The 15029-nt window shown below is 52.0% G+C and overlaps 9 protein-coding genes across 9 annotated transcripts; 3 read left to right on the top strand and 6 right to left on the bottom strand.

The window, feature by feature from the left end:
• Positions 1-436: 436 nt before the first annotated feature.
• On the bottom strand, positions 437-1139 carry M431DRAFT_482857 (hypothetical protein; the record flags this gene model as incomplete). Its single annotated transcript, XM_024916071.1, has 4 exons — positions 437-737; positions 792-896; positions 1017-1032; positions 1103-1139. 4 exons carry the CDS (start codon positions 1137-1139, stop codon positions 437-439), a joined length of 459 nt encoding a protein of 152 aa, XP_024773697.1.
• On the bottom strand, positions 1102-1711 carry M431DRAFT_520932 (hypothetical protein; the record flags this gene model as incomplete). The annotated part of the gene is made up of 1 exon (XM_024920451.1): positions 1102-1711. A coding segment is annotated over one exon (469 nt), but the record flags the coding sequence as incomplete, so codon positions are not given.
• Positions 1712-2737: 1026 nt separating this feature from the next.
• On the top strand, positions 2738-4258 carry M431DRAFT_87524 (hypothetical protein; the record flags this gene model as incomplete). The annotated part of the gene is made up of 3 exons (XM_024923806.1): positions 2738-2978; positions 3043-3784; positions 3862-4258. 3 exons carry the CDS (start codon positions 2738-2740, stop codon positions 4256-4258), a joined length of 1380 nt encoding a protein of 459 aa, XP_024773699.1.
• A 130-nt stretch (positions 4259-4388) lies between these two features.
• M431DRAFT_509046 (hypothetical protein) lies at positions 4389-6287 on the bottom strand. The gene is made up of 4 exons (XM_024919222.1): positions 6047-6287; positions 5864-5955; positions 5406-5767; positions 4389-5350 (listed from the first exon to the last, which is right to left on the bottom strand). The coding sequence occupies exons 1-4, from the start codon at positions 6051-6053 to the stop codon at positions 4552-4554; spliced, it is 1260 nt and encodes a 419-aa protein (XP_024773700.1). The 5' UTR covers positions 6054-6287; the 3' UTR covers positions 4389-4551.
• A 548-nt stretch (positions 6288-6835) lies between these two features.
• M431DRAFT_509048 (hypothetical protein) lies at positions 6836-7882 on the bottom strand. Its single transcript, XM_024919223.1, has 2 exons — positions 7445-7882; positions 6836-7385 (listed from the first exon to the last, which is right to left on the bottom strand). The coding sequence occupies exons 1-2, from the start codon at positions 7671-7673 to the stop codon at positions 7000-7002; spliced, it is 615 nt and encodes a 204-aa protein (XP_024773701.1). The 5' UTR covers positions 7674-7882; the 3' UTR covers positions 6836-6999.
• A 699-nt stretch (positions 7883-8581) lies between these two features.
• M431DRAFT_87771 (hypothetical protein) lies at positions 8582-10327 on the top strand (the record flags this gene model as incomplete). Its single annotated transcript, XM_024923832.1, has 2 exons — positions 8582-8699; positions 8781-10327. The coding sequence occupies 2 exons, from the start codon at positions 8582-8584 to the stop codon at positions 10325-10327; spliced, it is 1665 nt and encodes a 554-aa protein (XP_024773702.1).
• A 233-nt stretch (positions 10328-10560) lies between these two features.
• Positions 10561-11413, bottom strand: M431DRAFT_448893 (hypothetical protein). Its single transcript, XM_024915249.1, has 2 exons — positions 11020-11413; positions 10561-10952 (listed from the first exon to the last, which is right to left on the bottom strand). The coding sequence occupies exons 1-2, from the start codon at positions 11152-11154 to the stop codon at positions 10794-10796; spliced, it is 294 nt and encodes a 97-aa protein (XP_024773703.1). The 5' UTR covers positions 11155-11413; the 3' UTR covers positions 10561-10793.
• Positions 11414-12248: 835 nt separating this feature from the next.
• M431DRAFT_117687 (hypothetical protein) lies at positions 12249-14133 on the top strand. The gene is made up of 3 exons (XM_024912007.1): positions 12249-12407; positions 12564-13617; positions 13677-14133. Exons 1-3 carry the CDS (start codon positions 12371-12373, stop codon positions 13738-13740), a joined length of 1155 nt encoding a protein of 384 aa, XP_024773704.1. The 5' UTR covers positions 12249-12370; the 3' UTR covers positions 13741-14133.
• A 202-nt stretch (positions 14134-14335) lies between these two features.
• M431DRAFT_555425 (hypothetical protein) lies at positions 14336-14986 on the bottom strand (the record flags this gene model as incomplete). The annotated part of the gene is made up of 1 exon (XM_024921421.1): positions 14336-14986. A coding segment is annotated over one exon (651 nt), but the record flags the coding sequence as incomplete, so codon positions are not given.
• Between the last annotated feature and the right edge of the window lie 43 nt (positions 14987-15029).

Consider the following 15029-nt stretch of genomic DNA (forward strand, 5'->3'; position numbering starts at 1 on the left):
GCATCGTTTCCAATAGAAAGCAGCCCTCACCTACTGCACCTAGAGCCCATGAGTCGCACATTGAACACCAACAAACATCGTAATAGCATTTAGAAACTCTATTCCACTAAGCACAACCATGTAAGAAATGCGCAATGGCAACATGTCGAAATCAAACCATAGGCCATGATGGCTCATTCCCGACGCCGAATTTCCTTTGGCTACAAAAGCCTACTAACAACCCCATGCAAGCGGTCAGAAGTAATACAGGCAAAAAAAAGACAATCATCTCCTTTACCCGCTTGCCAAAAATTTTGTCCAAGTTCCAAACCTCGTCACTCCGCCCAGTTCATTCTGAATCATGCGTCGTTTGATGAGATAAAACATGTCGTTAATGTATTCCCCTTCTTCTCGCCCCTTTTTTCTTCCCCACTGCAGATATCGCGTAGCAAGGATCTTAGACAATCATTTGGGCAATACCCGCGCCGCCAAGAGTCTTGCTTCCAATAAAGGCCTGGCCCTTGAGTCCAGCAAGGCCGTAGCAGATGGCCGTCAGCAGCAAGAAAACTGCCGCAGCAATCAAGCTCGAGCTCACGATAATGGTGCTCAGAAATTGGACAATGGCCATGGTGAGGTAGGTGCCTGCTCGAATGTAGTTGGAGCTGACCTTGCGGATGAGTTCGTCGAATTTGGCGGACGTCGGGCAGATTCTGAGCAGCAGCGGCACTTCGATAAACAAGATGATGAGAGATGAGGCCCTACAGATCGGTTAGCTGATTGTATTGGCTCAACAAGCCTTGTAGACAACTTACAAAGCGAGAGCGCAGAAGATAATCAGGAGAGCATGTTTAGAGAAGAGCGTAAAGATGTTGGACAGCCCGGTCGCGAAACAAAGAATCATGGACAGGATTCCGAGCCTGTGAAATCAAAATCTGGTTAGAAAAATGTTTCCCCAACGAACTGGCATCTGGTATGCCACGTCGGATATAGAGGCTCGTTCAAGCAATCGTCTCGCAGCTGGCGCATTCGAGGCTTACCATTGTCCGTAGATGCCTGTCACTATGGTCAGCACTGATGCGGTTCCAGCCTCAACTTGTCTCCATGATGCGCAAAAGCAACGTACTGAAATTCCGGGTCTGGAATTCTTCCTTGAGCGTCATTTTGGCGGATTATCGACGAAGCTGACCAGCAGCCAAGAAAACGGTGTATATAGCGGCGGGTGGTTCGTGATGCGCGCAATGGCCTTGTAAGTCAGGCGGCGGTTCAGAGACGGCGATCAGAAGGCGAGAGCTTTCGCGATGTGGCCTCAGTCGAGATTTCGGGCGATCTGCTGATTGCGGTTGTCGATGGCAAGGAGGACAAAAGGTGGAATGTCGACGTTGTCCAAGGGACGAGGGCGACGAGACTCTTTTGGCCAGGTTGATTTAGTACCCGTTGCGGTATAGCGGCCGAAGGAATGGAGAGGAACGAGCGAGTCGGTACGGGCGGCACGAGGTAGATGGTACGAGTGGCCCTGCAGGTGAGACGCAGGGCTCGGCGGGAAAGGAGACGACGAGGACTGTGTGTGTTGTATTCGCGACTTGGCGTAATGTACTCCGTAGTAAGGAACCTTTGAACTTTATGTACTCCGTGCCAGCGACGGGCTGCCGATTGGACCCAGACGGCTGGGGCGCAGCTGCTGGAACAGTTGCGGCTACAGGGGTTTTTCGCACAAGCTTTTAGCGACCCTGAGTCTATTCCAGTCTGTTGCTCCGAGATATCAACAGTGTCGACGCTTCATTTGAGATCCATGTCTTTATATCCATCAATGCCTTGATAATGGATTTTCTATTTCAGTATTGGTTGTTCCATCTTTGATACATAATCCTCTCCAGGCAGCAGAATTTCCATCTTCCAATCTTTTGTCTCTGCCCTCTCTCCCTTAGGCAGCTCTAATACAATGGATGCATCACGGGCAACCTTTGTGACGTAGGCCAGTACGTGGCAAGAGGCTGCGGCGAAGCCGTTTGTCCGCTCTACTGCAATACGAAGGAAATGTCACCCGGCGCTTGACACGAAACGTCTAGCATGTTGATGGACAAAGGTTAAACTTTTTTGGCTATATGCACTCTGTAAAGTGAGTTGACTGTTAATAACCGTTTAGCGATTGCGCCGTGACAACCACTTTCTCGTCTGTACACAATCCAATGGCCTACGCGAGCACGGCCCGTTGATCCGGTGCCTGAACGTTCCTTGCTTGTCCAGTGCAGGATCGTCAACTAGCACATTCATGTAGCTGCCCGTATGTTGCACTACCCTGGAGCATAGGCCCAAAACTCAATAAATTCCATGCCACCTTGCGTGCACAAGTTCCAAGTCATTGCGAATGTTTGCCTCTCACAAGCAAAAGCCGAATACGATGGGCTGCTTCTTACACGTGTGGAGAAACAGTCACTCCGTCCAGACTCCACCGAAACCTCCTCAACGCCGGACCAGTGCCAAGGGCTGCGGTTACATCATGTCATTAGCTCTGCCGATTGAGTGACCAGTATCAGAACTGCTGCAATTTGCTGTCATAGCACAGGTACAAGCAGACATTGATCTTTTCATCCAAGTCTGGCATCCACAACATTGTACTTTTTCTGCTTTTGTCTCATCTTGAACCATTGGCTTTTAGCGGCTCCGTGTCGATCGGTACTTTGTTCCTTATCAGCGCCCTTCACCTGAACTAAACATTCCCCTCCAACCAACCGGCTTCAAGAATAGCCTCACTGCCAACATGACCTTGACGGTTCTCTCAGATGACCAGGTCAGGGATATCCTAGAAACCCTGAGTCTAGATGAGCTGGAGGATTTTAGAAAGACTCTGGCCGACGCTCTGCATGCCTTTTCAACGGACCTGGGTACCCACGGCTTAGGCGTGTTCCAGCAGCCACATCGTGTCTCGACGTTGCATCCTGATACTCAGGCCACGACTCTGTATATGCCATCATGCGGCCCCTCTGGCATGGGCTGTAAAGGTATGTGGTACATGAACTTTGAACCTCAGTACATCTCAATCATGAATATTAACGGTGTATAAAGTGGTGTCTCTCACTGCTGCCGAGGCAACCAAGGACCCCAATGTCCAGAAAATCAGTCCAACAGGAGTCGTCAACCTATTCTCACCAGATGGGAAGCCCATTGGCCTCGTTCACGCCAGTACGCTCACTGCTTTCCGCACAGCATTGGCCTCGCTATGTCTCGTCTATCGCCGCAACCACGTCAAGACAATCACCGTCTTTGGCAGCGGCATGCAGGCATACTGGCATGTCCGCCTCGCCCTGATGATGAGGGGAAGCACAGTCAAGCACGTCAACATCATCAATCACCGCTTCTCGGACAGCGCTGGCCGCATTCTGAAAAAGTTTACGATTATTCCGCACGACGTCAAGGTGCGCGAGGGGTGGGAGACGGCAAAGTTCAGCATCCTGACGCCCACGTTCCATGAGTTCAACCGTCTGCAGAAGGAGTATATCCGCAATGCCGACATCATCTACTGCTGCACTCCATCTCAGCAGGATCTTTTCGAAGCTTCCATCCTCACAAGCCATGAAGGCAGAAAAAAGGGCAGGCTCATTGTCGCCGTAGGAAGCTATACGCCCGAGATGAGGGAGCTGCCTGAAGGCCTTCTCCAGCTCGTCACGAAGCCCCGTGAAAAGGGTCATAGGCATTTTCACAAGCATGCCGATGAAGGCGGCGTCATCGTGGTAGACACACTAGATGGAGCGTTAACGGAAGCCGGAGAGATTATCCATGCAAAGATCCCACCCACCCAACTCGTTGAGTAAGTAACCCCTCATTTCCCTCATGATAAACCCCCCTATCAGTTTGCGCGTGCCAAGCTAACGGCGATGATTAAAGGCTTGGCGAGCTTGTAATGCTTCACCGAATGGCCGTTGACGAGTCAGAGTCCGAAGCCTCCGATGTCATGTCACAGACTTCCTCTTTCTCAGAGCTGGACCTCTCAGATAGAACCCAATCTATGAGCACAGTCTACAGCGATCTGCCGCCTAGCCCTTCAAGCACAACGTCTTCGGGCCACAAATCGCCCTTTTCGAAGCACTTCCGGAAAACTTCGAGCAATCTGTCCGACAAGGACAAGGAGAAGCAAAAGGACGATGCTCTGTCGCGCTGGCTGCGGGACGGCACTGTCGTCTACAAGAGCGTGGGAGTGGGCTTGATGGATCTGGTGGTTGGGACAAAGCTGATTGAGGTTGCCCAGCAGAAGAACATTGGCACGCAGATTGAGGGCTTTTGAATACGATGGTACGAAGTGGTGTAGATGTGTGGGCATTTAATAGCATTCAAGACTTCCAAACTCGAGCAATAAAAGCATGTACTGTTAGAACTTAGGTTTCTAAGAGATATGGACTGCAAAAGTCACATTCTCGCCACGTAGGACTATTTTTGAATTTTTAAATTAACATCAGGTATTCAAAATTTCTATGCTGGATTGTTCTCTGCATTTAACGAGAACATAAACAAGAGACTCGTTTTCTATTCGTACACATTCATCCCATATATACCCGCACCTATTGATTATCATCCACTTTACTCGGCAACCCAAACGGCGCTCATGCCCATACCAGTGCCAATGCACATGGATGTGTTGCCAACCTTCTTACCCGTCCTCTTGAGCTCATACAGCAGCGTCGAAACCTGGCGAGCACCAGTGCAGCCCAAGGGGTGGCCAAAAGCAATAGCACCGCCCTTGGGGTTGATCTTCTCGTGGGGAATGCCCAGCTGGTTGGCGCACCACAGGCACTGGCTGGCAAACGCCTCGTTGATCTCGAAGATGTCGACGTCGTCCTTGGAGATGCCGGCCTTTTGCAGGGCCTTGGGGATGGCCTTCCACGGGCCCTGGCCCATGAGCAGGGGAGCAACGCCAACGACGGCGCCGGCGACGTACTTGCCGAGGATGGTCTGGCCGAGCTTCTCGGCGGTCGAGCGGCGCATGAGCAGCACGGCGGCGGCGCCGTCGGAGACCTGGGAGGCGTTTCCGGCGTGGATGGAGCCGTTCTTGGCAAAGGCAGGGCGGATCTTGCCCAGGGACTCGGCGGTGATGCCGTCACGGACGCCGTCGTCGCGGTCGACGACAACCTCCTTCCACTCCTCCGTCTTGGGGTCCTGGACGCGGACCTTGAGAGGGACGATCTCGTCCTTGAAGAGGCCCTCCTTCTGGGCCTTGATGGCCTTTTGGTATGAGGCGGCGGCGAAGGCATCCTGGGTCTCGCGGGTGATGCCGAGATCCACGGCCATGGCCTCGGAGAGAACGCCCATGGGGACCTTGCAGTTGGCAGCCTCCTTGACCTTGAGGAAGTCTTCGGAGAGTTCGGACACGGCGTTGGGGCTGCTCAATGTCAGTCTCAGTTACCAGTGGCACCAGCAATGTCGTCGCTACTCACCCATAGTTCAGGGTCATGCTCTCAACACCGGCACCAATACCGATATCAATCATGCCAGCCTGGATCTGGTTCGCGACATCGACGCAAGCCTGCAGGCCAGAAGAGCACTGTCTGTTGACCGCGCGCACGGCAGTCTCCTCTGTGAAGCCGGCGACAAAGGCGGCGGCGCGGAATTCAGTGGCACCGGCACCCGGCGCAAGCACGTTGCCGACGGCGACGTCCTCGACGAGCGCGGGGTTGATCTTGGAACGGTCGATGATGGCTTTTAGAACACCGGCGAGAAGGTCACCAGCGGGGGTGTCCTTGAAGCCACCCTTGCCGCCCTTGGTGAAGGCGGTACGGCAGGCGGCAGTGACGACGACCTAGTTTGGAGATGCGGATGAGTATTTGGTGTTTTGTAGATATCATCTCGACAGAGAAGGGAGAGAAAAGGGAGGATTGTAGAGGTTGGAGCGTACATCGTCAGGGCGCTTCTCGAGGATCTTGTCGCGACCACCGGCGGTAGGGTTGCCGGAGATCTGGCCTCCAATCTGAGAAATTCTGTCGGCGGCTGTTGCAGAAGAGAGAGCGTTAGAAATCAAAACTTGAGCTAGATCAAACCAAGGGTGTTGTTTTGATCGTCCTGTGGCGGGATCACTTACCGCCCATTTTGTGAAGATGTGTGAAAAGATGAGAAGAAAAAGGATGGATGGATGGATGAGATAGGCGTATAGATGGAGGAGAGAGGAAGAGATGATACGAAAGATCTAAAAGAAGAAGAAGTAAAAGATAAGAAATGACAGTGACGATGTGGACGGAGGATTATTATAATCAATCCGGCTGACCTCGGATGTATTGACCCTTCCAAATCCCCCAAACAGGTGGCACAAACGCTGACCAGCTCCAAGTCGGCCGAGGCATCTCCAATCGCCCAAAATTGCTAGTGCCCACCCGCATTCGCCTTAGCGCCTTTCACATGCCGATGGGGTCCTTTTGGGGTTCCCCAGCTTTTCGCTTTTCTTGCTCCAAAACTTGTTGCCGCCTCTTGTCATGGTCATGGTCATGGGGTATGTGGTGTTTGAGTAATCAATCAATCAGATGGGCGTTTATTCGCCCTCGCCTTCACTGAGTCGAGTATTATGGAGCCGGGGTACATGTGCATGTACAGTAATGAGGCCGCATTTCTCTGGCTGGTTTCGGCATCTTCCATTGCACATGACGGGCAAAAGCTGACAGTACTTGATGTTGGCTGAGTTGGCTTGTGAAAAAGCTGAAAATGGCTTTCCATTAGTGGCAGCTAAATTTACCATCCATCTCGTACCGTCTTACTGGGCCACTATTGTGCCGCATTGACGTTATCTGGAGGGCTCATCTCATCTGACAATCTCACAGCTTCTCGACGCTACCGAGGCTAGATTCAATCTCAGATCCAATCGCCCAGAATATCTACGCAAGCATGTTCTTGCCCACACGTGCAGTTGCCTTGTTTTAAAATGGTTTTCATATTTCAATTCCACACGGGTTACTATTAACTTTGGCTTACACAGCCCATAACATCTTCAAACGCCCATTATATGTGTACATCGCCAGGCAACCCCATCACATCACTTGGCCATTATGCCTGGGTATCCTTGCTGCTCTTCTCAACGACCTTGTCTTCTGGTGAAAACTTCAAGCTGATGCTGTTCACGCAATGGCGCTCATCCGTCGGCGTCGAGAATCCCTCTCCCTTGAAAACATGGCCTAAATGACCACCACAGTTGGAGCAGACGATTTCCGTCCTGATAGAACCAAAGCTTCGGTCCTCGTGTCGAGTCACTGCGCCAGGGACGCTGTCGAAATAGGCTGGCCAGCCGCAGCCCGAGTTGAATTTATGAGTGGCCTTGTAGAGCGGCGCATCGCATGCAGCGCAGGTGTAGACGCCCTCCTTGGGGTAGTGCTTGTCAAACTCTCCAGTGCCGGGAGCTTCAGTTCCCTTTTCTCTGAGAATTCGGAATTGTGCTGCGGGATGTGTTAGTGACATGAAGTTGTGAATCGCAAAGCTGAATAAAAAAACGCACTTGGGTTGAGAATGGCGCGCCATTCGTCCTCGGTTCGCTGGTCGGGATAAGTCATGTTGGATGAGGGCTTAGATGATGAACCGAATAAGGCACTCAAGAAGGGAATGCTAGACATAGATTGCAGGCGAATAGGTTGCAGTGCGCGTTGTCGGAGCTGATGCGGGGATTTAACACGGGCGAAAGTAGATAGAGAGAAGATGAATCGTGAGAATGCAGGCACAAAGCGCATGAAGGCGATGTTGTTGATGGTGTTGATATAAAACAGAGAGAGGCGACAACTTGATTGCCTTTATATGTGTTGATTAGAGATGTCGTCAGTGTCTGATTGGTTAATTGGATTTGGAAGATGTGTTACAGCCGCAACGAGGTTTTTGACAAATCTGTGTATAGCCGCAATTGATTCCATTGCATCATCCAAATTGAGGCCCCAAGGGCCCCCACACACTGTATTATGCCATATTGAGCACTGGGAAAATCAGCGCTAAGGCTTCGCATTTTGCGTCTGGAAGGCTCGCGAGGCTACCTGACCTAATTAATTGGAATCAATACTAATGATATTACCGATACCCTGTTGTGGAATACAGTGCCAGCTCAAACTCTACCAGTCAGGCATATGCCATATAAGTACGGAGTAGGTACCTAGTGATGGAATTGTCTGGGAGTTGTTTCAGCTCAAATATTCCATTGCTACTCTTGAGACACTATTGGGGACCATGACGTTGCAACTCACCAAACTCAACCAGTATTCTAATCAGTATCATGTGCATTATTTATTCCACTCATAAGACTTTATGATCCGTCTCTAGCAACAACTCTCATCATAACAAGCAGAAAGTGACGGCAACATTGTGAAATCCGCCCAATTACAGCCTCTCTGCCTCCAGGGTAGGATGCGCCCAATGCCACTGCTTTCCGAAGTGCTGCCGACAATGGCTATTGATGTCTGATACAGGAGGCGGCTTTCGTGGGGTGCGGTCAACCTGCAACTTGGAAATATCCGAAGTGGCCACACACGACACTTTGCTCCAGGCTGCCGCATTCTTCTCTTCTCAGCACAGCATAAGTACAAGGCAGCCGCCTTTCTAGCAATCCCGACCATACACTATTCGATTATCCTTTTGTGAAATCTGATCCGCCATGTCGAGACGAGCCCCAAATCCCGGCGCTGAGCGGGCGGCGCAGAACCAGGCGACTATCAAGAGTCTCCTGAAGCTCGAACCCAACAAAGTCTGTGCTGATTGCAAGCGGAACAAGCGTACGTTAACCTGCCATTAACTAAACTTCAACCTTCAATCGATTTCGCCCAAAAAAGACTAACGACAGTCTCGTTCGCTAGACCCCCGATGGGCCAGCTGGAACCTGGGCGTCTTTGTCTGCATTCGATGCTCCGGCATTCACCGTGGCATGGGCACCCACATCAGCAGAGTCAAGTCGGTCGACCTCGATTCATGGACGGATGAGCAACTCCAGAGCGTGCTGAACTGGGGCAACGCGCGCGCCAACAAATACTGGGAAGCCAAGCTGGCGCCCGGCCACATGCCATCCGAATCCAAGATCGAGAACTTTATCCGCACCAAGTACGAGCTGAAGCGATGGACTATGGACGGACCGATCCCAGACCCCTCTACCCTCGACGCCGCAGCCGACGACGACGTTCCCCTAAGCCTGGTCAAGGAGAAGCAGGTCGTTGAGAGGAACGAGTCCATCAGGAAGGCCTCGATTGGACAATCCCAGGCACCACGAAGAGCTCCTCTCCCGGCTCCTGCCGTGGGAGATCTCATCGGTGGCGATGACCCTGTGCCAGTGCGGGCGACTAGCGGACCTCCTGTTGGCAGAGTCACCCCCAAGGCTGATCCCGCCCCTCCTAAGACGACTGGTACCAAGGACTCATTGCTCGGACTTGATTTCCTGGGTGAAGCCAGCGCACCGCCCCGACCAGCGAGCACACCAGGGGTCAGCAGCTCTGGAGGCCAGTCAAGACCTGACTTGAAACAGTCCATCTTGTCACTATATGCCTCTGCCCCTAAGCCGCAACCTCCGCAGCAGCAATATCAGCAGCAGCATGGATTTGGAGGCCCCGTCTCCCCAACCATGAGCCACCACTCCCCCCAGGGCTCAATGGGCGGCTTCAACGATGCCTTTGGCAACTTGAACCTGGCAGCCGCCAAGCCGGCACCAGTCGATCCCTTTGCGAGCTTTGGTACGAGAGCGGGAGCGTCCCAATCAAACAACAGCAATGCATTTGGCGGCCTGAGCGGAGGCAGCTTCTTCGACTCGAAGCCTGCGCAATCTCACCAATCCAAGCCCTCCAACTCCAGCTCTGGATTTGGCGGATTCGGAGCCTTCTCATCGCCTGTGGCCGCTGCCCCGGCCGCCCCCAAGGCGTCATCTGCCATGGACGATCTCTTCGACTTCTCCGCGCCCGCCACCCAGCCGGTGTCTCCGCCAATTGCCCAACCGAGCGTCCCGGTGTCCAGCTCCGTCTTCAACCTCTCCTCTCCCCAGAACAAACCCGCTGCTCCCGTGCCTGCGCCTGCGGCTGCACCAAGCTCGGCCGCAGCCGTGATTGGTGGGGCCAACTTGTCGGGAGCTGATGTCTGGGGTGGAAATGAGTGGAGCAGCTCAACGACGGCCGCTCCGGTGGCCCAGAAGAGCCCTTCGCTGCCAAAGCCGGCTTCGACCAGTCTTGGATGGGAGGGAGCTTCTTTTGCCAACACGCCAATTGTTCCCGGATCCAACGGTGGCTTCAACCCGGCCCCCAAGGTCGCCGCTGATGAAGAATTTGGCGGCTGGACGAGCAGCACTGGACCAACCACCTCTAGCACAGCGGCCAAGGGAGGCTTTGGGGGCGACGAGGATTTGTTCTCTAACGTTTGGCAGTAATATTGCTTCTCTCTATATATTTTATAATGACGAGCTGTGTGCAGGACCGGGAGTGGGAGGGGACGGTTTAATTACCCGGGCTGCACCATTGGGTAGGGCGGGCATGTTACTGGGCGTTTGTTATGCATGTTAGGAGTCTTGTAGATTGCAAAAAAAGGAGGCATAGAGCTGCGTGGTTATGGCATTCCTCGTGCCTGTGGTGATGAATCTATCTGACCTGTTTACGTCTTGAAGTATGATATAATTGATAATGTCTGTCCCCATAATGTATTTATTGTTTTAACAGAGATAGAGAAAAAAAGAAAAAGAAGCCAATGCTCATAAAAACTCCCCGTAGCACGCCAAGGGTATTGTCTTTGAAGTCCGACTGCACTTTGTATATCCTAAACGACAATTACCAAGAGAAAAAAAAGCACCCCTTTCCACGGTCCCAACAGGTAACCCGTTCTATGCTATGCCCCCATCCTCAAAAGATCCACTTGATGCCGTAGTAGAGTATTAAGAACGCCCCGATGATGATGGCTGAGAGCTTTATTATCGCTACGTTGTTTCCTGAGGCGGCCATTCGCGTTAATCTGCTTGCGGAGCCTTTGACCTGGGAAGCCATGGATGTGAATGTGTCGGTCTGGAGGAGAGAATCATGTTAGCCTTTGGTCCGAGGATTTTGAGTGAGGGCTTCTTTTTGCACGTACGGTGTTGTCGATGACATCTTGGGCGCGGGCGTTATCGTAAATGTCGACTGTGACGCCGCGCAGGGCGGTGACTTTGGAGGAGAGCTCTTCCAGACGAGCGTTGTTCTGGCGCTCGCGCTCGTATGCCTCGGACATAGTGGGCGGTTGTGTTGAGGAGGGGATTCGGGGGTTCGACGAGGATGTGAGCGTCTGCTCTCTAATGAGTTCGCTTTGTCTGCTTGGAGCGCTGTGATATCGCGAAAGAGTGTCTCGTCGGTAAGAAGGGGCAGATAGCCTCGTTGGAGAAAACCGGGAGGGTGAGGCTGAATGCGCCCGTCAAAGGAAAGTTGTCCAACGGGGTGTGATTCTCGGAGTACTCTCGAAGCTGCTATTGGCTATCTGTGGGCGCGGCGCGAAAACGGAAAGATTGTAGCGAGTCGGGAAACCAAAATAAAAAGTCAGTGGGAAATGGATGACGATGGCACCGAGGCTCAGATTTGGTGAAGGTGAATGGTTGATGATGATGGTGGACGGGATGGATTGGACCAGAGCGCTGGGGACTAGCGCTGGTTTCAAGTGGCTAACCCCCCCTGTGCTGCGTTTCAGCGCTCCAGTGCTCTTTTGGCCCAGTGGGCGTTAGTGGGATTGAGGATTTTAAGCACGGGTCGCGGTTGCATGTTCGCACCGCCACGCGCGCCACGCGGCCGGGGCAAATATTCAGGCCTGCGGGGCCGGCATGCCGAAGCTGGAGATGCGCTGTGCGGTTGCTGGATGCTTAATGCTTACCGATTCGGGGGTTGTGTGATTTTGTGGTTGGAAGGGATTCGTAATGGTCCGGTTGGGCTACGTATAATAGGAAGACCGTCCAGCGGATGGGTTGTTTGCTTGTTTGTGCTCCCTTTGCTCTTCCTCTTGTTCCGTATCTCGGGGTTCTCGCTCACTCACCTTGTGGCTGAGTTGACGACAGCGTTGAACAGCTCCAGACACAGCACCTGGCTCGCTGTAACAGGCTCAATCCAATCCTTCAGGGCCTCCTAGCGCCCATAACGGCATCAATCAGGCGCCGCAACTGCCTGCAAGCGCTATCGGATCCTCTAGTACCCCATACCTCCGCCTCGTGCCGAATCGACGCACCCCAACAGGTACCGCGGACTTGCGCCCCCCTCCACCCCGCCTGGCTGCCTGCTAGCAGTGCTATATTTCCAAGGTGACGACCTTGCTGACGCACCACCTTCTTTCTAGGATCCGATCTTTGCCTCTGTGTGGTTGTGCTTGATTTTTTTTTTTTTTATTTCCTCTCTTTTATTTTCCAGCTTCCACCTTCAACTGCAGCCTCTGGGAGAACGGCCTCGCGCAGGCACACTCGGTCAAGATGGGCATCAACAATCCTCTCCCGGCCTCCATGGCATGTAAGTTAATTCGCGCGCCGACTCTACGTCATTAACATCTTGCTGTCTGGCTTGTGGCGGCTTGTCCTTGTCGCCACGTTCCTGGTCAACAAGATGAGAATGGAAATTCTGACCAAGCTTGGAAACTGACTCTGCTCTTCTTCTTTCTCATCACAGCCGAATGTAAGAAATGCGGAAAGATCCTCTCGTCGTTCATCAACCCGCGGCAGGCCTTTGGCCCCGAAAAGGTGATCCCGCCCTCGATCTTGTCCAACGCAAAGGGTCTTGCCATCATCACCGTCTTCAAGGCCGGATTCCTCGGATCTGGTCGCTTCGGCAGTGGGCTCGTGGTCGCTCGACTCCCTGACGGAACCTGGAGCGCTCCCAGCGCTATTGGAACCCTTGGCGGCGGATTTGGCGGACAAATCGGCTTCGAGCTGACGGACTTTGTCTTCATTCTTAACGACACCTCGGCCGTCAAGACTTTTGCGCAGGCTGGCTCCATCACACTGGGAGGCAACGTGTCATTGGCTGCGGGCCCTGTCGGTCGCAATGCCGAGGCCGCCGGCGCAGCTTCGCTCAAGAGCGTGTCGGGCATTTTCAGCTATTCCAAGACCAAGGGTCTGTTCGCCGGTGTCTCGCTCGAGGGCTCGGCCATCATTGAACGTCGTGATGCCAACGAGAAGCTGTATGGCACGCGCTACACAGCGCAGCAGCTGCTTACCGGGACTGTACCACCTCCGCCGCAGGCCGCGCCCCTCATGAACATTCTCAATTCGAGAGTTTTTAGTGGCATGAGGCTCGGCTCTTCCGACGACACCATGTACAACGATATGCCCGTATACGACGACAACCATGACGATGTCGTGTGGGAGGGCCGACAGGGACCTGCGTATGGTGAAGGCCAGCAGAACCCCCGCTCGAGGTCAAACACCTGGCAGGACGATGTTTACGATAGGCCGAACTACAATGCTCCATCACGTTCAAACACGTTTGCAAGCAGGGGATTCGACGACGATTACAGGTTCCAAGACAGACCTCCTGAGAAAAAGGTCGGACCTGGCCGCCCCACTGCGCCCAAGCCTGTTTTCGGAGCCAAGCAGGCTACATTGAAGTCGAACGAGGCCGTGGCACTGTTCAACTTTGACGCAGATCAGCCCGGTGATCTGGGCTTCAAGAAGGGAGATGTCATTACGATATTAAAGAAGACAGATAGCGATAACGACTGGTGGTAAGTTTCCATATATTTCTAACTGTATAGAACACACAATTCTAACGCTATGATACCAGGACCGGCCAAATCGGAACAAGGCACGGCATTTTCCCCAGTAACTACGTGAAGATGAGGGAGTGATGAATTGGACCCGATACCTGTGATACCACAAAGACTGCTGCTTTTTCTTGTTCTTCTTTTCTTCTCCGTTATACTTTTTTTTATTTTCTTGGAAAAAGGGCTCCAATTGGAAGGATACCAACTTGTTTTAACACGTTATATCTCCTTGGGTTGAATTGATCGTTTTCTTTCCATCTTTCTCTTCGCGCTGTTCCTTTGGGATTTATGAAGAATTTTTTTTCTTCTCTTTTGTCCTTTTCTGATGGATAGCCGTGCTTTTGGGTGTTGCTTAGCAGGGGGGAAGAGTTTTATGGTGATCGACAGGCGTAGGGGTTAAGAGAAAGATTTTCTGAGAAAGAATGCTATTTACAAACTTGACAAATCTGCAACACACTATTGCCTAAAAAATTATTTACGTGCATGTCTTATGGCTGTGAGAAATTGCTTTTTCTCGTGTGATTTTACTGTTGACACAATGACCCACCAATTCACTTTACATCTGATGTGGCACTCATCGAACAACAAATATCTGTGTTTCTTCCCTTGTGTAGCTCTATAACACCACCCTGGGTCACTCAGATTGGACTTTTAATATGAGGTTGTCCACGCCATGCCGTCAGTCATGAACGATGCGAACTACCGTCAGTTCAGCCCCATTGGTCAACTTAATAGTTGGCTGTAACAACCGCAACACGCCTCGAGGTACCTTCTTAACCTCACACACCCTAGCAAAGTCCTCTTTTAATTCATCAAACGTCTTGGTTGAGACGTTATCCCATATTTGTCTCCATCTATTCTCGAGTTTCCATTCCAAACTGTAGCGGCCGGGTGTCGCCGTTTTGAATTTCTCAACCTCTTCATCGCTGAAGCAGCCAGGCTTGCAGCTGAAACTCCAAATAACATGTTCATGTTTAGTGTAGACTACTCTGTAGACAATGATCCTATCCTCTTCGAGAAGAGAATATTTTCCCATATAGATGGGGAGGTGCCCCAAGGCACACTTTTCCTCGTAGTCCTCAACCTCTTTGATCAACTCGTGGAAGAACTTGTCTGGGATCCTGTCAGAATGGCGGCGATTCATAGCATCTGGGGAAAAGAAGAAGTAAGACATTGTTATGTGCTTTGCTTTAGAATGAATGAGTCTTTGTTGTGAATGCAAATGGTGCTGAATAGAGGTGGTGGAAGAGAAAGATTCGGTTTGTTTAGGGGAACAGATGCGATTTATATAGAAACCAGAGATGAAACGTTTCTTTATGAGTAAATGAACGCCTTTGAACATTTTTGAACGCTTTTGCACTTCTTTCAACATC

The sequence above is a fragment of the Trichoderma harzianum genome (assembly GCF_003025095.1).
Source record: "Trichoderma harzianum CBS 226.95 unplaced genomic scaffold M431scaffold_7, whole genome shotgun sequence".
NCBI lineage: Eukaryota > Fungi > Ascomycota > Sordariomycetes > Hypocreales > Hypocreaceae > Trichoderma > Trichoderma harzianum.

What these genes read in the sequence shown, in the direction of transcription:
- M431DRAFT_509046 (XM_024919222.1), bottom strand. An exon ending in TCGAGAAGCGCCCTGACGAT is followed by an intron (nt 5,768 to 5,863) that starts GTACGCTCCAAC and finishes TCTCCAAACTAG; the next exon opens with GTCGTCGTCACTGCCGCCTG. An exon ending in AGCATGACCCTGAACTATGG is followed by an intron (nt 5,351 to 5,405) that starts GTGAGTAGCGAC and finishes GACATTGAGCAG; the next exon opens with CCCCAACGCCGTGTCCGAAC.
- M431DRAFT_509048 (XM_024919223.1), bottom strand. Translation starts at nt 7,673, where the DNA reads ATGCGCTTTGTGCCTGCATTCTCACGATTCATCTTCTCTCTATCTACT. An exon ending in GCGCGCCATTCTCAACCCAA is followed by an intron (nt 7,386 to 7,444) that starts GTGCGTTTTTTT and finishes CACATCCCGCAG; the next exon opens with CACAATTCCGAATTCTCAGA.
- M431DRAFT_448893 (XM_024915249.1), bottom strand. Translation starts at nt 11,154, where the DNA reads ATGTCCGAGGCATACGAGCGCGAGCGCCAGAACAACGCTCGTCTGGAA. An exon ending in AAGATGTCATCGACAACACC is followed by an intron (nt 10,953 to 11,019) that starts GTACGTGCAAAA and finishes TCTCTCCTCCAG; the next exon opens with ACCGACACATTCACATCCAT.
- M431DRAFT_117687 (XM_024912007.1), top strand. Translation starts at nt 12,371, where the DNA reads ATGGGCATCAACAATCCTCTCCCGGCCTCCATGGCAT. An exon ending in TCTCCCGGCCTCCATGGCAT is followed by an intron (nt 12,408 to 12,563) that starts GTAAGTTAATTC and finishes TTCTCATCACAG; the next exon opens with CCGAATGTAAGAAATGCGGA. An exon ending in GATAGCGATAACGACTGGTG is followed by an intron (nt 13,618 to 13,676) that starts GTAAGTTTCCAT and finishes CTATGATACCAG; the next exon opens with GACCGGCCAAATCGGAACAA.